The sequence below is a fragment of a genome, unplaced genomic scaffold (assembly GCF_019419815.1).
Source record: "Pyrus x bretschneideri cultivar Hongxiangsu unplaced genomic scaffold, Pyrus_bretschneideri_v1 Contig23, whole genome shotgun sequence".
Classification (NCBI taxonomy): Eukaryota; Viridiplantae; Streptophyta; class Magnoliopsida; order Rosales; family Rosaceae; genus Pyrus; species Pyrus x bretschneideri.
Window position 1 is genome coordinate 2176799 of NW_025999535.1, and position 23729 is coordinate 2200527.

Below are 23729 nucleotides of genomic sequence, written 5' to 3' on the forward strand. Positions count from 1 at the left end.
AGTGAAATACCCTTGAATTGTTAGAACAGGAAACCTAACAATTTGAGGACAAACTAAGAAATTGCCAGATTTAACTGGAATAAACCTCGTTTACGACGGAATGTGTATGTTATCTCCACCCCAAAGGAAACTTACATTACAAGTACAGGGCCGGAAAAAGAACGGGATTCAAGCTTTTAGAGGAGGAGCGCGCTGATCTAGCCAACTTGCCTAATTCTGAAGGAGATATTGTTTAGGTTTAGGAATAGCAAAGTGCAACAATAATTGAAACCAAAACCCCAATTCCACCAAATTAAATTCTATTTATTTGAATGAGGAACGATCGATGTTGTAAACTTTTCGAGCCAACCTGATGCAGTCCAACCAGTGCAACATCTCCACGTTGGGGTCTCTCTCGATCACGACGTCCGACACCGTGATTTGCGTAACGCCCCTGTAGCTGGTGATCTTCCCGCGCACTCTGGCCACCACGCCGAGCTTAATCTCGGCAGCGAAGCGCATTGCGTTTTGGGCAATAAGTCGAACATCTGGCGGGCTGCGGCGGGAGAAGTAGGGGGAGGAGAGCTGGTTGAGCCAGAGAATGCAGCTGACGCAGCCGGTGCCGTCGTCGATGGTGAACCTGAGGAACTTGTTGGGTTTGAGGTAGTGAGAGGTGACGGTGCCGACGGTCTCAGCGCGGGAGAGGAGAGCGCCGTTGCGGGAGAAGGAGATTGGGTCCGAGGAGGAGGAGGAGGTTTGGGTGAGAGAGTTGAGGTCGAAGGCCAAGAGTTTTACGTGGGTGTTGTATAGTGAATGCTCCATCGGTACAGAGATGAGAAATTTGAGAAAAAGTGTGAATTGGGTCCTAATGTAGGTAAGGGGAGAGAGAGACAGAGAGAGAGAGAGGGCGGAGGCAAGCGGCAGGAGGGGAGGAGGAGGCTGGGCTTTATGGGTTAAGTTTGTTCGCCGCCATTGATTCTGAAAAAGCTCTCTGCAATTCCGCAAGTTTGGGAACCCTGCACCTTCCCACTCTTGCAACGACGGAACGAAGCCGAGATATGCCGTCGGGGTTTATTAAACTGCACTCCATGTTTGCCCATAAATCGTAGGGATTTTTCTTTTTGGTCCTTCAACCTTTTTTCATCCCAAGTTGATATTTTTGACAAACAATAGCATTAGTGAGACTAAACTGTTAATTGTCAAGGAGGACGATCGATGGGGATCGAAGACATACCAAATTGATAATTTAACAATTGAAAATCTGTCTACTAAGGAAAGAAAGTGGCTACTTAGAAGTTCATAGAACTACATGATTACCTTTTGAAGACGATTTCGATAATTCATCTACTTTTTCAAGTGTCATTCACCTACTCTTAAGTGACAATTTTTATCCAGGTCTAGACATTTATACTGAAATTCGCACAAAACCAATGAAATCGAATATGTCAGTTTGATTTTGGAGTTGTTTTCCTAATCATCACTAAAACTGATTGAAATTGAAAAATATTTTTTTCACCTTACGAATCAACTAAAATTGAATTGCGCCTCCCAATAATCATGTCAACATTTATAAAGTTTTTTTATTTGATTTTTTTTTTAGTTTTATTAGTTTTTTTTTTTTTAGAGAAAATTAGAATACCCTACATCTTTTTTATAATGGTTGGATTAAACATTCATCCATTTTAAATATTTGATTAAGGTGCTTTAATCAATTACCACCTCAATAATTTTCTATTTATTTAATTTCCATGTCATTAATTTAAATGCATTTATATAGAGGCATAAGGTAGCTTAGCAGCTAATCACCTACAATATAGGAATTTAATTTCGTCAATCCCCTTCTACGCATTAAATGACATTTTTTTTAATAAAATAAAATAAAAAATTAATTAACTAATTCTCATTACCTTATTATCAGTATTTAAAATAAAAAAAATCTCTTTCTATTAAAAATGTCTCAATAAAAAGTCTTCAATACATATTTTTTCACGTATAGATATATAAAAAATATACTTAAAACTTATGGTACATTTGAGAACAAAAGTATCGACTTTTGGTACGTTTAGATTTCAAATGTACCGAGAAACCAAATGTATCAAAAATTCAAATGTATCATAAAACCAAATGTACCCATTGTTATGTAACCCTTTTGGTACGTTTAGATTTCAAATGTACCATAAAACCAAATGTGTCCATTGTCAAGTAACCCTTTTGGTACGTTTAGATTTCAAAAGTACAGAAAAACCAAATGTACCAAAATTTCAAATGTACCATAAAACCAAATGTGCCCATTGTTAGGTAACCCTTTTGATACGTTTAGATTTCAAATGTATCAAAAGACCAAATGAACAAAAAATCACAAATGTACCACAAAACCAAATGTCTCTATCAAACTGAAATTAATAACCAAAATTTTAGGAAAATGTTTGATCAAATTTTCAAAATGAGTGTATGTTTAGTCTAAACAATTAAAAAATGAGGCGCCTATATCAAAATATCCTAATTTTTTATTACTCAATGTGAATTTATATAACTGGATAGGTAAGGTCCACTCACATACTAAGAGAAAATTCAATGAAAAGACAACAAAATGACTAAATTAATTTGCAGGTTCTATTTTTAGTAATCAAATTGATGAATTTTCTATTTCAGATTTTAATTGGAAGTTTCAACTTTAGGGACCAATCGTGTTTAAAAATAAATAAATAAATAAATAAAAAGCCCCTTTTGAAATCGATTTATCAAAATTGGAACAGGCAAATAAGGACCACATTGGAACAAGCATCAAAGTTTAGGGGTCAAAAGCACACATGCGCTTTGAAAACGAATAATGGGCTTGAGAAGGCACATAACCCGAGTTGGAACAAGAACGACCCGAACGATTATCCCATTCCCTGGTTCTCTACGAAATCCTAAACCTAAACCCCTCTTTTGAAAATTGGGGGTAAATCAATTTCCAATCTTCCATAGTCCTACAAACCCTAATTCGGATGAACCAGACCCAAATTCTTGCCCAGCATGAAGAGAGCAATTCCATGGAGTGATGAGGAAGGAGATTCGGATTCCTCATCTGGGGAGTCATCAGATTCACCACCCTCCAAGAAAACAGCTTCACAAGGTACATATACATACACATATACATATACATATATATATAAGTATATTTGTATATTTACTGGTTTGGGTTTTGTCTGTTGTGATTTGTGTATTGAATTTGTTTTAGCTGGCTGCATACTCTGTTTTTTTCTGCAGGGAAATCTGGGAAGCCAAAGAGCAAAGTTGTGGACTTTGAGGCACTGAAGCAACATGGCTACAAAGGTGGGCCCTCGGTGCTGGCTGTGCCGCCACCGAGAGAGCCGGAGCAGGAGCCGAACTGGTCTTGGGCTACCGGCAGGGAGGACGGTAAGGACAGCAAGCCCGGAACCAAGAAAACCGAGGAAGAAGAAGAATCTTATGAACAGCGACAGAAGACGAGGGCTGCATTGGCCTCGGGAGAGAAGCTTGAAACTGCGCTGACCCGGAGCGATAAGCGAAACCTGTCCTTCTCGCAGAAGGAGAAGAGGAAGAGAGAGCTCGGGCAGGCAAGCAGGGGGAAGAACTATGTTGAAGAAGAGAAGAGGTTGCTGAGGGAGAGTGGCGTTTACTCTGGTTTTGATGCTTAAGAACTCCATACTGTAATTTGTAATTTGTCATTGATTTTCCCTTGGATTCGAAATGACGCTTTCAACAAAAAATTTCTGGGTTTGTTCAAGACAATCTCTTTCACTTATCTTAAATGCATAACTGATCGTACTTTTGCAAATCCGAATGAAAGTCTGCGATAAAATTAGCTTATAATGTACACAGGAGTCGAGTGTTCGATAGGTAAACTGCTCTGGTTAAGGTCACACGGTTACATCTAAACAACTGAAAACTCTTGGTGTTGGGTAAAATCCATGCATGTAAACATCCACCACTAGAAAGCCAAAAGAATGACGCAAGCATCACGCGATATGACCAAATTGCTCGATAGATGGTTACATACAGAAAGCCTTCTCGTAGTCTTGTTCGACAGATGCTCAACCGGTCTCTCTTTGTGAAGCCAATACGGTTACTGCTCAGGTGGAGATGTTGACCTATTGGGAAGAGTCCTGTATATTGCTCTGATAGTATTTGGAGTTGTTCTGCAACAGCCTCCAACAAGGGAAGCCCCTGCTTCACACCATTTGTTTACATACGAGACAAAATCTTCATCTGAAACCCCAGTGTTTTGCTGTAACGCGGAAAAAAAGAAAAGAGATCAGAAGAGTTGGTGTCTGGTCAAGAATATCACAACTACAGATTTCCCGCACTAATTCCACCTTCTAGATAACAACAATATGTTCACAGATAATTCTATCGAAAACACGAGACAACCATAGAAACTTCACTTACCACCCACATCTTTCTATCTGGATCATAGCTTTCACCACTATTTGGGTACACAATAATTGGTTTTGTAGCCACCTGAAGGATTTAAACATGAAAATAAGTACAGGAACTCCAAACAGAGTAATGTACAATTGAAATTATTCCCGGAAGCCTACAAATTGGAAATACGTCAGAAATATAGCATATGAAAATGCCGCAGGATATGTGCAGTTTGTTGACTTTTCATTGAACATTAAGAATTAGAAAATCTCAGAAATTGAAACAGTAAATACAGTTTAAAGTCACCAGAGGCGATTTTATTGCTGCTCCAACAGTTGGTCATATAGCTCAGTAGAAACTTTTATTGTTTGATCAAGATAAGGAACGTAAACTGAATTTATTCAAACGCAATACAAATAGCCTAAATGAATATACCTGTGTAATTAATGTTAACAGTCCATGGATAAATCTAGGGGGAGTGCAGTTGATTCCAACTGCAACAACTTTCTTGCATGATTCAGCAACTGTGGCGCATTCAAGGAGAGAATCACCACTAACAACATTGATGCCGTCTTTAGAGTTGAATGAAAACCATGCAGGAAGTTGCATGTTTTCTTCTTCCAAAAGCTCAGCATAAGCCTGCATAAACACCGAGCATGATTAACCGTGGGAAAAGAATAAACATCGAGTTAAAAGTGAAAACCAAAATTATGTCAAGATATTTTTTCCTTGAAAACAAATTAACATACATCTCTTGAGTAATAGCTCCATTTTTACTAAATTTCATATCTTTCACTTTCGGTCACATTAAGTGCTTACCAATTAAAACATTAGCCACCTAATGAAATGCTATCAGTAAGCGAGTCTAGTAAGAAGCCTAGAATAAAGAAATGTTGGCCTGTCAGATTTCCTCAACCAACAAGAACAAGAAGAAATTAAATGCTATCAACAAGCTTGCGATCATTACCTGAGCTTCCAGCTTATTTGGAACTGTTTCAAATGCAAGTAGGTCAGGACCTGATTCTGCTAGGATTTGGACCCTTCTCCGATGAAAATCTTTTAATCTTCCTAGCGTCATAGCCTCACCATAATTTCCACTGCCAAGGGACAGACCCAAAATATGAATATTAAAACAATAGCCTTTTCATGCAAATAACAGCAGCCAAGACTATCTAACTTCATCTTTCAAAGCTTTCTCTGGGATCAAAGGAACACAGTTTCCTAAGCGAAAATCCTACTCATATTACGTCAACAATACAGTTAGAGGACCTGAGACTGTTTACATGTGAGGTACTAGAACCAAAGCCAACAGGAATAATAGCTGATGCAATGAATTTTTATAGCAGAACTGACTCACCTGTACTCAGACCCATCAGCCAAATAAGCGCCATAGCTCCCCACAGATGCCGCAACTAAGATTGGCCGACGCTTGAGAATTCTACCATTTCCACTGTCAGCAGAAGAGCATTGAGTACATCTGTCGTAATAGATATCTCGTGCCTCTCGGGCAATTTCAACACTTTTCCTAAGCAAAGATTCACTCTCTTCTGTAGAAAAGCCTTTGGCCTTGAAACCTTGAATGGTGGCCTGCATAACAACTAACACTTTCAGTTTCAATAAAAAATATAAAATGAGAGAGACATCATCAGTTACCGGGATTACCTGATACGATGCTGTGATTATGATATCTGCACCAGCTTCAAGGTAATCAAGGTGTACCTGCTCCAATACGCAACAAAACAACACGGTACATGGTCCTATTAGTTAATCAAGTCTACACATGAATTACATTTAAATAAATCAATCTCCAATCTTTTGATTTCGTCTTCACAAAAGCTGAATCCTTTACACAAGAAAGAAAGCAAATGTTCAATCCTGCCTGACTTATCGATAGAGAAATAGACAAATTAAAGTTGTGATTAGCTCATAGTAGTCGCATTCCTCACTAAATACATGATCAAAGCATAGCAACAAGTTTCCTTCTGATCCAAACAAAATCAGCAAAATCTGACAACTTTTGGTCCAAATTCATAGATAAGAACTAAATTCCCAACAAAAATCGAATGTTAATTCCAAAGAAACAAAGCTCAAAATTGTCAAAAATCAAAATGTCCACAGCAAAATTAGCACTTGAGAAACTTAGCAAAAACCCATTATTATGCACATATCTACACTAATCAGAGTACAAAACAAAGCAAATCACATTCCCAATACAGCATTTCTAGAGAGAGAGAGAGAGACGATGATACCTTGCGAATGAGGTGAGGGGAAGTGAGGAGGCATTTGGCGCTCCAGAGAGGATCGTTGAGGTCAGCGCCGTGGCGTTCGAGCTCGGTGGAAAGTCCACCGTCGACCACCGCGACTCCGCCTGCCTGCCTGAGTAAGTCCCTCATTAACGACGACGTTTCGGCGCTGCTGCTGCTGCCGCCGCCCATCCCGTCGTCAACGCAACCACCACTCTGTGAATGTGTGGAGTGGGTTTTTGTAATCGTATTTGTTAGGAAACCGGAAAAACTAACTAAACCCACCAACATCTGGCTCCCCCTGTTTTTGCTCTTTATAGCATTTTAGTTGCTCAAGAAATAAGAATTACCTATTTGAAATTAGCATCTCGACCCCTTAAGTTTTGTATAATACCAAAATGTCCGCGGTGACGTTTGGTTCGCGAATTAGGTTTCGTCTCAGGAGGAATTGAATATTTTTTGTTCTCGTGTTTGGAAACGCTTAAAAATGGGACGAGAAAATTACTATTTTATCTTATTGTTATGTTATCCGTTATGTTTATACGGTAACAGATGTACACAGTTTCGAAATGTTCTAATATATCAATATAATATTATGTGTAGTATTTATTGTTGGTTAATTTTCCTGTCAACTTGCATCCGTGCTTCATGTGGATATGGAGAAATTTTTCCATGTGCCATCAAACAACTTAGCACACTAAGTGTCATAACATAATTTGTTGAATTTTTTTTTCAAGCTTTCAACCAATCGTATTATGATACTTAGTGTATCGAGCCGTATGTCTGGCACACTGAAAAATCTCTCATGGATATGGTATAGGGATGATCATGTAACAACCCGTCTCGGAGTTTTTCGAAACAAAAGGGCATTTCTGTAATTTCACAAAAAATGGGATATTTTGAAATAGGTTTACTTTTGGGTCTTGTTTGGTGTGCCCAAGGGGCCTACCTTTGGTTTTTGTTCCCCGGATCAAAGCAACTCAGCTCTCTCTCTCTCTCTTTCTCTCCCTCACTTTTCTCTCTTTCTCTTATCTTCCCCGAAACTCTCTCTTTGTGCTCTCCCCTCCGGTGTTCCACACCCACCCACAACACGACGACGACGACACCACCAACCCCCCCCCCCCCCAAGATGAGCCTCTCGACCTCTCGACGTGGGAAGGAAACCAAACCCAGGTTCCCAGCATAAGCCGTGGGTTTCAAACGACATTCCTGGCCAACTTCGGCCATTACTTGGGAAACAAAAGGTATATTCATAAACTACTATTGGTGGTCTTCAATTTGGTGGGTAGATCGTAGGTTAGGGTGGAGAATCGGAGTTGAATGGAGCTCGGGAAGCTCCGGCCTTCTTTTCCGTCGAAACCAATCTGAAACCGGGTCGACCCGACCCGGTAACCCAAAACCTGAGCCCCTCTAGGCCAAGCTCAGACCCATTGAACCCAGGCCTTTGGGCCGTTTAAACCCGGGCCTTCGGCCCACTAAACCCAGCCCAAGTCTAATAGCCCTAAAGTCCAAACCCAAGGTCTCCGGTTTTATCTGAACCCAAACCCAAACCTAGGCCCAGGCCCAACCTTGCCTCCCAGACCCATTGAACCCTTGGCCCAAAACCCTTGACCCAACCTATGTGGAACCAACCCTGAGCGCGTGTCGGCGTCTGCCTTGGCCAGCGCGTGGAGCACACGCGTCTCTACCGGAGGTACTGTGCTCTGGCGTCATCCATGGCGACCCAAAATGGTGCGTGGTGGCGCGTGGAGGTACCCAAGGTCCCCCCTTATGTTTTTCGACGTCCTGAATCCATTTATGACGTCCGTTTCCCGAACTTCATCGTTATGATAGAGTTTTATTAATTGGTACCTTTATGTGCTTAGGTGCAATTGTTTGTGGCGTTTCTGTCTTCGCTAGTTTGCATGGCTCTTCGATGACGGGGTATCTGTGAGTGGACCCCTTCAAAAATGCATATTTTACTATTAGAATGCATACATGAAAAGCATGATTTAATGGTTACATTTTTTGAAACGTTTATGAATAAATTGGTTTCACGCTTTATGAATTATCGTGCTTTATCGACTTTACGTTCTTCGTAGTATGTATGATTGATGACTATATACTATGAACATGATTTAAGATATGATGTTTGAGCTACTGAGCTCCGTTGAGATATATATACTTATATTTTGGAAAGATTAAGTTCAATGATTTTTGTGCTTATCTAGTGGTCACTATATGCCTACGGGCAAATGATACTTCTATATATGCCTTCGGGTGGGTGCTGTATGAGCCTACAGGCGATTGATACTTACATATGCCTTTGAGTGGGTGTTGTAGGAGCCTACGGGCGAATGAAGAGTTTTGAATAAAGAGTTCTATATGCCTTCTAGCGATACTGATACTACTATTTAGCACATTGTATATGATATATAAGTAGTACTGAACAATTATTGAACAACGTACTAACCCCCAAGTTTATAAAAACTTAATAGTATAATATGTAATAGGTTTTCTGAAAACCCTAGCATGTCGTAAAACCTTCAATAAAAACATATTATATATATATAAATATATCAACTTGGTCCACTCATGTTTTGTTTTGTGCCCATTCAGGACTTAGAATTCAAGGCATACAATCCTGAGAGGCGTACAATCCCGACATTAAGGCACTCCCGCATCGGCATCTTCGAGTCCTCTCAGTGTAGGACCTATTCCTTTGCTCATTCAATTTTATATTGTTCCTTTCTAGTGTCTCGGTTTAGTTGTATGTTCTGAACACGTTCCTCGATTGCTTCTCATGCACGTTAGTATGGCTTCGTCACTTTCGGATGTCGGCCAACACGTGCCTATCTTGGTGTTTGGAGGATATCAGAGTCGGACGTGTCAGATCCACTAGTGAATTTTGGGATAAGCATGGGCAATCCAATAGCCAAAGAATATCCTCCAAATTTCATATCCAAAGATCCCTTAAGACCCTACACATCAAGTGGAAGTGTCCTTTGGGATTTATAGTGGAACAATAGGTAGATATGCGTTGCGCCGCAAAAAAGTGCAAACCAATTTGATTTTGGAATTTCTAGTGGTTTCCTCTCTTTTCTTAACTTTAAACAAGAAAGAATTGCCCGTCCACTCCTCATTTTCTCTCTGCAGAACGTCCATCCTTTCTTAATGGACGGATTTTATAGCTATAATGTTGATATTTGTATCCCTTATATCAATAAAGTATGTTATCGATGTGTTACTAACATCGTATCAACAATTCATTCATGTCAAAAGAACCAAATATTCTATTTAAAAAATAACTGTCTCGTGTCTCGCGGAAATAATTTCCAAACCACGCACAGAAAAAATACCACGCAAAACTGCCGGACCTTTTTCTATGGCTTGCAACAAAACATTACAGCACAAATTGCAGAAAAAGTTTGAATCCCAAAAGAATTACTTTAATAAGAATGAAGAGGGAACCACAAACAACAATATGGCTTTTCAAAAACGCTGTTTGTGCATTATTCAGAGATGTGTGCCTGCAGTCTAGCACTTCACTGGTAACCGGTTTTAGGTTTTCCTTAATTTGCACTGCACAATCTATAAAAATATGTTACACGAAACAAAGAAGGTCATGGACCGCGAGGTGTGCCGAAACAGAAACAGCCGGTGGACTGGTCTTCAGGTATCATGCCGCCTCTCTTGCTCGTATCTATTGCATCCAACCGCTTCACTACCTCTTCCATTTCAGGGCGTTTATCCGGGCTTGCATCCCAACATTTCCGCATGACGCTGGCCAATGTGCTCGGGCAACATCTTGGAATCTCTGGTTGAAAATTCTGCCATCATAGCATAAAGTATATAAGACAGAACATGAAGAAATAGTATACGTTACAAGTTACGACAAACATTTGGTGATCGACATAACTTAAAAACCAATGACAGACAAAGAACTTGAAGAATTATGTGCAACGACAAACCAACCTGTCGCGCTACTGCAGATGAGACATCGGCAAAACTTAGATTAGGATAAGGCATGTCGCAGCAATAGATTTCCCATAAGCAAATACCAAAACTATAGACGTCGCATTTCCTGTTGTATGGCTTGCCATCAAGGACCTACAAAAACCTTCATGTTAAATTCTGATCCAGTTTGCAGGAAATGGAAAGATGGAGAATCGAAAAAGAGTGCTTCATGTTAAACTTGTTAGGAGTCTCTTAACCACTAGGGTTAAGCTTCCTAGTTTCTAGGTCCACTTTGTAGTCGTTAATAAATTCCTATTATTAAGGAACCAGTATTGTTTCACGTTCAGTCTTTAACCCTAGTCAGATACCACGATTCTAGGTGCTGTAAAATCGTGGGTTGTTATTTTCATTCAGTTATCTTGTAAGGCTATAAGTAGTCTATGTTATCTTTGAATTCAATAAGATAATTCTCCCAGAAACCAAGTGTGTATTGAACTTCCTTCTCTCTCAGTCTCTCGAAGATCTTTCTGTTTTTAACATCTAGTATCAGAGCCCCACCACGGGGCCTGATTTAAAGTCTGACAGTAAACACGAGTGCAGTGAGAAGGAGCAGCGATATGGCAGGAGAAAGTAGTTTTGTGCAGCCAGCCATTCCTAAGCTTGATGGGCACTATGATCATTGGAGCATGCTGATGGAGAATTTTTTGCGATCCAAAGAATACTGGAGTTTGATAGAAACTGGGGTTCCTGCAGTAGCAGAAGGAGTGGATCCTACAGAGGTACAGAAGAAGACAATCGAAGATCTAAGGCTAAAGGATCTTAAGGCAAAGAATTATCTGTTTCAAGCCATCGATCGATCGATCTTGGAGACAATTTTGAAAAAGGATACAGCAAAAGACATTTGGGACTCCTTGAAGCAAAAATATCAAGGCACGGCTCGGGTCAAACGTGCACAGTTGCAAGCTCTTTGCAAAGAGTTTGAAGTACTCCACATGAGGGTGGATGAGTCTGTTAATGGGTACTTTGCTCGAACTCTCACCATTGCCAACAAGATGAGAGTGCACGGTGAACAGATGGGTGATGTGGTGGTCATCGAGAAAATCTTAAGATCCATGACTCCAAAGTTTGATTATGTTGTGTGCTCCATTGAGGAATCAAATGATATAGACAGTTTGTCCATTGATGAACTTCAAAGCAGTATGTTGGTTCATGAGCAAAGAATGTGTAGGCATACTGAGGATGAACAAGCACTACAAGTTACGAATGATGGAGGACGAAGAGAAGGCCGTAGTTCTTACCGCGGAAGAGGAAGAGGACGTGGTCGATCGGGATTTGACAAATCCATAGTGGAATGCTATCACTGTCACGGGCTTGGCCATTTTCAATGGGAGTGCCCTAAAAAGGAGAAACAAGTAAACCTGGCCGAGACAAGTGAAGAGATGCTACTTATGGCATACGTGGATGATAACAAGACTAGCAGTGACTGTGTGTGGTTTCTAGATTCAGGGTGCAGCAATCATATGAGTGGCAAGAATGAGCTTTTCTGTGATCTTAATGAAGGCTTCAAAGATTCTGTTAAACTAGGAAATGATGCCAGCCTGACAGTGCAGGGAAATGGCAGTGTTCGAATGGAGATAAATGGACTCATGCATGTGATTACTGAGGTATTCTATGTACCAGATTTGAAGAATAATCTACTGAGTATTGGACAACGAGAAAGGTCTTGCAGTTCTCATGCAACACGGAGCTTGCAAAATCTTTCATCCTGAGCGGGGCTTAATCATTGAAACTGCTATGTCACATAACAGGATGTTCATTCTCATTGTACGATGTCAGATAAGGGAGCAAAAATGTCTCGTATCTATCGTCTCGGAACAGTCCCAACTTTGGCACTGTCGATATGGTCATCTAAGCTGGAGTGGTCTCAAAGTTCTTCAACAGAAGAAGATGGTGGAGGGTATACCACAGCTCAAAGTTACTTCGAAGGTTTGTGAAGATTGCTTGGTGGGGAAACAACGAAGGGATTCTTTTCCTAAGGAAAGCACATGGAGGGCGTCAGGTATTCTTCAATTAATTCATGCTGATATTTGTGGGCCAATCAATCCAATATCACATAGGAGGAAACGGTATCTCATCACCTTCATAGATGATTTTAGTCGTAAAACTTGGGTGTATTTTTTGGTAGAAAAGTCTGAAGCTTTTGTTGTTTTTAAGAACTACAAAGCTAGGGTTGAAAAAGAAACAGGAGTATACATCAGGGCTCTTCGCACTGACAGAGGAGGAGAATTCACATCACAAGAGTTCACTAACTTTTGTGAAGTGAATGGCATACGACGACAACTCACAGCTGCATACTCACCCCAGCAAAACGGAGTTGCCGAGAGGAAAAATCGGACAATTATGAACATGGTCCGAAGTATGCTTTCTGGAAAGAACATCCCAAAAACATTTTGGCCTGAAGCTGTAAATTGGACTGTGCATATTCTTAATCGGAGTCCCACACTTGCAGTAAGAAGCAAGACTCCAGAAGAGGCATGGAGTGGAAAGAAACCATCAGTGAGTCACTTTAGAATCTTTGGATGTATTTCTCACGTCCATGTACCAGATAACAGAAGAATAAAGCTTGACAACAAGAGCTTGAAGTGCATATTCCTTGGGGTGAGTGATGAGTCAAAAGCCTATAGATTGTATGATCCGATTTCTCAAAGAATAATTGTGAGCCGAGATGTTGTTTTTGACGAGGATCAAAGTTGGGAGTGGGAGGCCTGTTACACAAGAGATATTGCAGCAAACCTTGAGTGGGAATCAGACGAGGAAGAGGGTACAGAAAATGGCGATAATGCAGAGGGATCAGAAGCTAGTAGCACTGAGGAGGGTGAAAGCAGTGAAGAGACTATGGAGAACTCACCTTATGGGGCACGGATACGAAGACCACTAGTATGGATGCGAGACTATGTAAGTGGGGAAGGTTGTTCCGAGGAGGAAGACTCCAACGTTGCATGCATGGCTGTGGCTTCAGAAGGTTCCAATATTGCAGGCATGGTTGAGTTCCCTGATAGTGACCCCATCTTCTATGAAGATGCAGTTAAGAATGAAAAATGGAGGCAAGCCATGAACTTAGAGATCGAGGCTATCGAAAAGAATGAAACATGGGAACTTACAACGTTACCCCCTGGAGGCAAAGTTATTGGTGTTAAATGGGTTTACAAGACAAAACTCAATGAGAATGGGGAAGTAGATAAGTATAAGGCGCGACTCGTTGCAAAAGGGTACAGTCAAGAGTATGGGGTAGATTATGCTGAGGTATTTGCACCGGTGGCTAGACTCGACACCATTCGAGTCGTGATTTCACTTGCTGCTCAAAAGGGATGGATGCTCTATCAACTAGACGTCAAGTCTGCGTTTCTGCATGGAGAGATAAATGAAGAAGTCTTCGTTGCTCAGCCTCTTGGATATGAGAGAATAGGACATGAACACAAAGTATACAAGCTTAAGAAAGCCTTGTATGGTCTCAAGCAAGCTCCTCGAGCTTGGTACAGCTGGATAGAGACTTACTTTGTCAATGAAGGTTTCAAGAAGTGTCCATATGAACACACTTTGTTCATCAAAGCAGCGGATGGAGGTAAAGTTTTGATTGTTTGTCTGTATGTAGATGATTTAATCTTTACTGGAAACAATGAAGTTATGTTTGAAGAATTTAAACAATCCATGATGGTAGAATTTGATATGACTGATCTTGGAAAAATGAAGTTTTTCTTGGGTATTAAGGTGTTGCAACGGTCGGATGGGGTATTCATTGGCCAACGTAAATATGCACAGGAGGTGCTCAACAGGTTCAACATGGATCAATGCAATCCAGTGGATAATCCAGCAGTTCCAGGGTTTAAGTTAAGGAAGGATGAAGGAGGAGTAAGGGTGGACAGCACCTTCTACAAACAAATTGTAGGAAGCCTCATGTATTTAACGGCTACACGGCCTGACATGGCATTTATAGTAAGCTTGATCAGCAGGTACATGGAGCGCCCTACTGAAATGCATTTACAGGCGGCAAAAAGAGCGTTGAGGTATGTAAAGGGAACCATTGGCCTTGGGGTGTTTTACAGGAAGAGAGGAAATCAGGAGCTTCTGGGATACTCGGACAGTGATTATGCAGGGGATCAAGACGACAGAAAGAGTACTTCAGGTTATGTATTCCTAATGAGTTCAGGAGCTGTGTCTTGGTCTTCGAAGAAACAACCAATGGTCACTCTTTCTACCACTGAGGCCGAGTTTATTGCAGCTGCATCTAGTGCTTGTCAAGCTGTCTGGTTAAGGAGAATCTTAAAGGAATTGTGTCATAATCAGTGCAAGGCTACGGTGCTACTATGTGACAACGTATCAGCTATCAAACTTTCAAAAAATCCAGTTCTGCATGGTCGAAGCAAACACATTGATGTCCGCTTTCACTTCCTGCGTGATCTTACAAAGGAAGAAGTTGTAGATTTGGTTCAATGCTCAACCCAGGAGCAAATTGCAGATATTTTCACAAAACCGTTGAAGCTTGAAGATTTCTTGAAGCTGCGAAGCTTGTTGGGCATCTGTGCTTATCCAGGAATAAACTGAATAGTGATAACATTCAGTTTAAGGGATGATGTTAAACTTGTTAGGAGTCTCTTAACCACTAGGGTTAAGCTTCCTAGTTTCTAGGTCCACTTTGTAGTCGTTAATAATTCCTATTATTAAGGAACCAGTATTGTTTCACGTTCAGTCTTTAACCCTAGTCAGATACCACGATTCTAGATGCTGTAAAATCGTGGGTTGTTATTTTCATTCAGTTATCTTGTAAGGCTATAAGTAGTCTATGTTATCTTTGAATTCAATAAGATAATTCTCCCAGAAACCAAGTGTGTATTGAACTTCCTTCTCTCTCAGTCTCTCGAAGATCTTTCTGTTTTTAACACTTCAAATCTTTATAGAACTAGATTTTGGAAACAATGAATTAAAAGAACTATACCTCTGGTGCCATGTACCCAAGGGTACCAGTCTCCCCAGTCATGTCCCTCGGGTTCTGAGCTTCTACTCGAGCAACGCCAAAATCAGCAATTTTCAATGTTCTACGAGTATCCAGCAACATAATTTCTGTTTTCATGTCACGGTGTACAATTTTCTTCGAGTGAAGATAGTCAAACTGAGAAAATGGAACACAGAACGAAATCCTTTAGCTTAAAACACAACAACAAATCGAATAAAATCAATCACAAAAAAAAATGAACCTGACTCACCCTTTGGAGAGATCTAAAGCAAGCTGAATCACAACCTTAAAGGCAAGTTTCTTTCTTCTATTCCTAATCAAAAAGTTCTTTAGCGTCCCACCAGGAACATACTCAACAACAACGCAACAAGCTCTGGAAGGAGGGCGATTGGAATATCGTTTGATGTGTTTTTAACAGGGATTTTAAGATTGGAAGTTCCCATTGAACTCCGACAAACTGTCACAGATACAACCGTTCCGGTTTAAATAGATAAATCTCAACTGTATGAGAAGATAATAGCACACAAACATCATTTAAACCTGGAAGATCTCATTTTGACAATATTTCTAAAATCCAAAAATTGTTAGGACAGCAAACTGCATCAAAATTTTCATCTGAAACCATCACGACTTTATATCATGCATGCTGATACGAAGAATCAACGTATATTAATTTTACCTTCGGAATATTTGGGTGGTCAAGCTTATGCCAAACAGCAACCTCTTGCTGAAACGACGCCCGAAAACCAGCAGTTTGAGCTGCTGTGTCAATACCATCCTCCCCCCAATCCAATATCTTCACTATAATATCAAAAATAGCAGCAGGCCATGAGAAGAATATTGATAAAAACAAAGACATGATCTCCTACTGATTGGGGTTTCATTTTACACTTGTATTATACAACGCTGATTAGTGATTCATAAGACTTGCAATACGCACGACCGCTGTACGAAATATTTATGTATTTGATATTTTGTATCTATACGTAGGCAAGCAGATTCAGAAAGCTCCCATGTGGTTTATAAGTGGTCGAAACCTTCAATAACTTTGAACCAGTGCTATCATATTCATTCTCCTACTCAGGTTCCATTGTATGTCTAGCACAATGATGGACTGTGAAAGGGGAAGAAGAATTCCATATGGAATGTATGGCTGCACGAAAGGATTTCCGTTACAACTCTACTTTTACAATGACAAATCTACACGATAATACAGGAAATGATCATTACAGCTGGAGCGTCTTCGATTATTTTCTGGTGTCTTCTCTATACGCTGCAATCTGTTTCATATAAAGGTAGAACATCCCATGTTTGTCCCCAAAGATCTACAATATCAAACAATCACCAAAAATCAAATCATATGGTTCTACGTCAATTCATGTCATGTCACGTTAAATTTAGTTTTTCGGTAAGAAAACATTTTTATTATCTTTTTAAAGTATTACTTAGACATGTTGATATAAAGCTCTTATGATTTCGTGTTTTTGTCACGGCAAAGGGTCACAATCCTGTGAAGGTGAGCTAACTCCAAAAACTCATCCATAATGTGAACTTAGAAAATTATTATAATATTTTTTGCGTTTCTTTTCATTTTTTAGTTGTTGAGGATAATTCAGTACGTGGGATGGGATGGGTTTGGGCTGCATTGGGCTAGTTGCGTATTAATTTGGGGCTTCATTAAGCTTCTAGAAACAAGTTTTTGCTCTTTCTAACAAATAGTCATATGTGTACTTAGAATTCAGAACCTCGTCCAACAAAATGAAGATTCAAGCAATACTAGGAATCAGAACCTCATCTAAAATGATATGACTAGATAGGTAATGAATTAAGATATCATTATCTGGTCAGATCATTTTAGAACAAACGGACCATTTATGATGAAGAAGATGGTCGTTTTTTTTTATTAGGCCTTCCACAGTCTGAAAAAATGAGTGTGCTACCAATAATATAAGAATTAAATTTCTATAATGGGCCGAAAAAGTTTTGTGAGAGTGATTCTTAGTTTTGAGTTCAGTATAATTTTTTTTTTTTTAACAAACAATATTATCTAAACTAAAAGGGGTGGGGGAGTGGGCTAAGCCTCATAATGGGCTATCAATAATCTGATTCAAATTCGCCTGCCTTTGGCGAGAATCGAACCTAAGATCTCTTAGTATATTGAACTAATGAATATGATACATATACAACAAATGACAAGAGAGAGAGAAAAAAGGTAACCAATCATAAAATAGAGAAAATGAAAAAGTAGACAGGTTCCACACTAATATACAAAACTCACCTGTCAAACGCACACAACTATGGCAATGGCGTAATATGAATCAAATTTGCAGTGCCTGATTCTTATATATAGATATCACACTCACGTAACCATTGTAAAATGCCTTAGTTGATAGGGTGTTGAGTTTTTACCCATGCCTCCTAGGTTCAAAACTCCCTTTGTTCTAAATTATTGTGATAGTCTCGAATTCTTCCCTCTCTTCTTAATAATACTAAATTTAAAAAAAAAATTTACCCTTGCCTCCCAGGTTCAAAACTCCCTTTATTATAAATTATTGTGATAGTCTCGAATTCTTCCCTCTCTTCTTAATAATAATAAATTTAAAAAAAAAATACTTACACATTATACACAAATCAATGATTTGATATATGGATGGAACATTTACAAGAATATTAATATTAGTGGGTCAATTAACTTTTTCTATTGAGCAAAATAACAAAGGTTTGATTGATCAAGAAATGACAAAATGCAAGGACTCGCTATCGTCCCAACATGCAACAACCTTAGCTATTATTTCTCATGGAAATCGATCGTTTCTGTGTCATCTATCAAAGCTTGTGATTAAGATGGAGCACATGCATCATCACCAGCCTCACACTTGTCCGCACTTTTACCTAACACCATCATGCCTTTCGCAACTATATGATAAAAGCAATTTAGAATCTATAACATGTTGCATTGCTGGCTAATTTCCAATCCATATATAGATATATATATATATATATTTTACATCTATCTTGAATTTCCTTCATCACAACATTTTTGAGAAATGCTGTAAAACAATCAAATTCTATTTTAAAAGTTATATTTAAATAAAAACTTTAATAGATGTTGTAAAAGAATCTCTATTATAGCAAAATGAATAATCACTCTTTAAATTTATAGTGCAACTATTCACTTACTAAATATTAGAAAAATAATAAAACTCAAGGGTGTACCCTTGAGCCAAGAAGAGAAGGTTGTTCTAGAAATTGAGTGGATTGAGTTTGAAGTGTTAATGATAAAATATTCAAGGTTTGTTAAATTACAGAGTGTTAATGAAGATAAATAGTTAAATTGATTAGCTAAAATAGTTTTTTAACACTATTCATTTGTTAGGTTAACAAAAATTTAGATTTTCTCTTGAAGATGCTCTTAATGTATATATATACTTTCAGAAGGGCCCATTTAGCGCTCACTTGTTTCAATCTTTCACTGATTTGTCTTAATAATGTGGTGTTGTTGCTAAGCAGTATAATTTAGTTGTTAGATACTTTTTGGTACGTTTAAGTGAAAAATCTTAATTTTAATTTTTGTGAATAATGAGTGTGACATCAAAATGTTAATGTAAAAAGTGGAGTACTTCCCATGTAGGGTTTGGTGTGGGTACGGTTTCATTTTGGTGGCTGTAAAAGTTTGCACTTTGCATGTAGGCTTGACGCTACATTTGTCTTCTGGTCAGCCCCAGAAGCTCCCAATCACATAGCGCATCTTGCTTGCTTTTTCTCATACACTTCGTTCAGCCTATTCTTTACAAAGAATTTTGCTAGGAATAATCTCACATGTAAGTAAGTTTAGTCTTAATGTGCATCAACGGCTGACAGTTATCCACTAATGTATAGGCAACTAATCAAAACATTAATCATACTTAATCTTTACTTTTGCATCAATATCTTAGAATCGCTTACTAATTACATGCATTAACGGCTGACAGTCACTCACTAAAATATAGACGTCTAATTTAACATTCTTCTTCTTCTTCTTCAAAACTACGCTTATTTCTTTTTGCATGCATTAACGGCCAGAACTCACGACAATTCGCTAACTAACTCATAGGTGCTCTCCAAAAGCATTATCCATTGATCTTATTCATATCATTATCTCATTCTTCTTGTAGTAATTATATGATATCCTAGAGACATATAGAGGGTGTGTGTACATGCATAACTGAAGCTTTGATTTGTAGGGTTTTGCTTCCATAAAAGTTTTGTGCAACCAACGTGGCTTGGTGACTTTGTTTCAAGTCATCAATTGCTTTTGCTCACAAAAAAAGCGGATCAAAATTTCTGGAAAAAGCAAAGTCCCATTGCGTTTGCCAGATTTCTATATCCCTAGCTATTGTTTAACTTGCAAGAAGAGACTCATGCTCTGAATTACACTCCAATTCCAACAATGCATGGTGACCCTAACGTAGAAAACACCCTCTCTCTCTCTCTCTCTCTCTCTCTCTCTCTCTCTCTCTCTCTCTCATCAATTTAAACCTTCATTCTTGACTATCCTTTTAAATTAGATAAATCCTTTTAATTAGTATTTGATTGTTATCTAACGGTCAAAGCCTTCAAAGCTTGTTTTTGGTGTGGCCTCTTTTGGGGGGCTAATTCTGGACACCTTTTTTGAATCATTTATAATAATCCATTATCCCTTTTTGAAAATAATTCATTTAAAAATATCCCTTTCGGCACAAGAGTCTAAACAATATCACTTCCCACTAATTTAGACTTTGAAAACCCTGGCTACCAATAAGAATACATGATGATCAAACCTAAATTCGATCCCTTTTCCAATCTCTTCGTTTCTGCCAATTTTGCATAACTTGTAAATAATTCTATGCTCATAAGGCAACAAACTACATAGTCATGGTAACCATCTCTATTTTGATTGATGCATCTTTATTCTCGGAATTTAGGATAATAAAACATTATCAATTTTATGGAAAGAGTTGAACTCTCTCTCTCTCTCTCTCTCTCTCTCTCTCTCTCTCTCTCTCTCTCTTCTTTTTTTGAATGAAAACATGAGTTTTGTTTTCGATAGTCCAGCTTACCAAATCTTCACTGTTTGATTTTTTTGAGTCAAATTTTCACCTTTGATTCTCAAACCTGCTTAATAATTCTGAACTATGAAAGAAAAATTGGAAAACATGTATGAAAGGAAAAAATTTCGAGAAAAGTAGATTAATTCTGCTAATGGAGGCATATGCATATCAATTATAACTATTGATGAGTGGACAACTACTTTTTCAGGTTCCTTAACTAGTGTTATGATTAAACCACGCTTGAGCTCTAACACTCTGAGAGTTTGATAAAATTTTATAGAAACAAATAAATTAATTTCTAACCTTGTTTCAACTTCATATATGAACTATCTGATAGTTACATGCAAAACCAGTCGGTAATTACAAGCGATAATATTAGTATTTAAGTTACACTAAAGAATGTACAAAGATTTGAATTTGAGACGAAGTAAGTTAAACTCGATCATAGTGCTCCTAGTTGTACTCGTTGTTTTTCTCTTTAATGTTATTTTTTGGTAGAAAAAAATAAGTTAAAAAAAATATTTACTAAAATAATCAACCACTTGCAAATACTTGATAAATTTCTTACTAACTCTAGCATTGTTGTTTCATAAGGGGCCATACATTTATAGAACCAATGAAATTAAAAAGTGGGTCAATTATTTGTTAATCATTTCACATCTTATGTGTTTCTCAGCATCTAAACCATTTAAAATATGATTAGGAGACGTGTTAAAAACGTAGTGTTTCCTACTAGCGTCCTATTTATTTGTGTATCTTAGATGTAATGTTTGGCATGCAACACAATGTCACTCTCTCGGTACTTATAAGGATTGAGGGTGTGGACATAACTAGAATTGACAATTAAAATTAATACCATCTTTTGGTCATTCTCTTTTACTAATTAATTTTCACACTTACTATCACTGGACTAACCCAATGATTTACGTAATATCACCTTTCTTATCCTCACTAATGCATACAAAACAAATCAACTATGTTACAACAGAACTGTTATTCATTTACCATAAACATATCAGCTCGTTTGTGAGTGCTTATAAAATAACCGAAATTGTTGGTGAAATTGATTTTAGGTTCCAAAAGCACTTCAAGTGTTTTTATTTTTATTTTTATTTTTTTATGTAATAAGCACCGGGTATATGTTTCTTATAGGAAGCACTTCAAGTGTTTTTTCAAGATCCAGTTGGATTTTTACTAAGGGTTGGTTTCAAAAACATTTTCAGTCATTTTAAAAGCATTTCCACGTGAGTCTTATATATCGTTTTTAAAATAATATAAGTTGGAATTCCTTCATATAAGTTGGTAAGAGTTAATAGAATTTTTTTTTACAAATGATCCTTTATGTTTTGTCAACTCATTGTTTGGTCCTTGATGTTCTAAACTCATCAATTTCATTTTCATCGTTCATCTCTTGCTTTGGTCAGTTCTTGTCGCCTAACTGCGTCGACTCATTAGTTTAGTCCTTTATGTTCCAAACTCATTAATCTAAATGGCATCATTTAATTGACTTTGTGGACCCTATATGACTGCCACATCAGCACACTAATAACGGATTATTAACGAAGGTGGACAACAAAGACAACATTAATGACCAAAGCAAGAGATGAGAAACGAAATTGATGAGTTTGAAACATAAAGAACAAAACTATGAGTTGACATAACATAAAAACCATTCGCGATAAAAATCCGAGTTTATTGTAGTTCGAAGTTCAATGCCTAGTAGAGTTGCTATAAAAATGAAGAATAAGGATCTCCTCCGGATCCTCTTTGTGAGGATTCAGGGGATCCGTGTATTTTGTCAGTTCATCGTACATCGTGCGGTCATAAAGTATTTTAAATTTTATTATTTAAATTGAACATAATCAGTTTTTGAAAAAAACTAACGACATGATATATAATGAACGGATACGATTTATGAATCTTCGGAATCCTCACTACGATGATCCGGATTCCAAAATGAAATGTTGGGGTGTATTCTTCATGAAATACACATGGTCCTCCAATCAGAAAAAAGAACAAAAAATACACGCTGTCCATTATATGGCGAATATTAATAGTCGCGTGACGAATGACGACCGTCCTACCTTTGCTGCCGCACCGCCCTCCTTTTGACACTGTCGTTTCTGCTAAGTACTAGAAAGATTCTCGTCTCCTTTCCCTGGCTATTTACCATAATGCCCTTTCATTTTGTTTACAAAATATTTTCTTAATCAAAATTATTACTGTTTAGAAATTAGAAACCATAAATAAATCAACGGCTAACTTACCCAAAAAAAAAAAAAAAACAACGGCTAGTAAGTCCGTTTGTGGAGAGATTTAATCATTTAAAGATGAAAAATATGTGTATCATATTAGATTCTATATAAGCACCTATGTATTTATTTAAGGCAGATTTGTTTTTCCAAATATGCAAGGAAAAACAATAATGCATATGCATCTTCGTGCATGTTCAATCCCTAACGATCCCTCATTTTCACTCACATTTAACAATTTAACTTACCAATGTTATCATTTGTAAAAGAAAAACTACAATATATGATCTTCATAATACTAGAATTCCAACTTGTGTCTTGAGTTTGACAAAAAAGTCGGGAGTGAGCTAAAAGTTGGAAGTTCAAGCATGGAAATCCATTTTTTTTACGTTGTTTGGCAACTTTTACGCTAAAAACTAGAAATTGACGCACATAATAATTTACCATAATGAAATGATCAAATTTTTGAATTTGATAACCTTAAAGTAGTCATATATTCTCCAAATCCCACCGCACGTAAAGATAATGCAATAGTCTCATTAAGCAAATAAAATTGTATTTATGCCGTTTAAAGTCAGCAGATTCGGTTATAAAAAATAAAAAAAACAATAATGGTTAATTTATGGAAATTACTTTAGTCTAAAATTTATATTGCTTATTAGACAACTTATTTGCCACATAGTATATAATATGAAATAAGGATGATATGCATGGTCACATCCAACCATCCTTTTGTCTTTGTCTACAATTTTTAATACCTCATAGACATATCTAAAATCCCTTTTCTAATCAAGGAGACAACTAAGATGTGTGTGATAGAAGCAAAAGAACAATGAAATAATAAAAGAAA

At 37.9% G+C, this 23729-nt stretch overlaps 3 protein-coding genes and 1 pseudogene across 3 annotated transcripts; 1 reads left to right on the forward strand and 3 right to left on the reverse strand.

Annotated features, from left to right (window-relative positions):
- Window positions 1–69: 69 nt before the first annotated feature.
- LOC103960108 (CST complex subunit STN1) lies at window positions 70–1259 on the reverse strand. The gene has a single exon (XM_009372521.3). The coding sequence runs from the start codon at window positions 799–801 to the stop codon at window positions 304–306; it is 498 nt and encodes a 165-aa protein (XP_009370796.2). The 5' UTR covers window positions 802–1259; the 3' UTR covers window positions 70–303.
- A 1548-nt stretch (window positions 1260–2807) lies between these two features.
- On the forward strand, window positions 2808–3781 carry LOC103960107 (UPF0690 protein C1orf52 homolog). The gene is made up of 2 exons (XM_009372520.3): window positions 2808–3097; window positions 3232–3781. The coding sequence occupies exons 1-2, from the start codon at window positions 2998–3000 to the stop codon at window positions 3639–3641; spliced, it is 510 nt and encodes a 169-aa protein (XP_009370795.2). The 5' UTR covers window positions 2808–2997; the 3' UTR covers window positions 3642–3781.
- Window positions 3773–6925, reverse strand: LOC103960106 (homocysteine S-methyltransferase 2). The gene is made up of 7 exons (XM_009372519.3): window positions 6618–6925; window positions 6031–6087; window positions 5726–5955; window positions 5336–5465; window positions 4804–5007; window positions 4393–4464; window positions 3773–4231 (listed from the first exon to the last, which is right to left on the reverse strand). Exons 1-7 carry the CDS (start codon window positions 6900–6902, stop codon window positions 4070–4072), a joined length of 1140 nt encoding a protein of 379 aa, XP_009370794.1. The 5' UTR covers window positions 6903–6925; the 3' UTR covers window positions 3773–4069.
- Window positions 6926–10075: 3150 nt separating this feature from the next.
- LOC103960105 lies at window positions 10076–16716 on the reverse strand (annotated as a pseudogene).
- Window positions 16717–23729: the final 7013 nt, after the last annotated feature.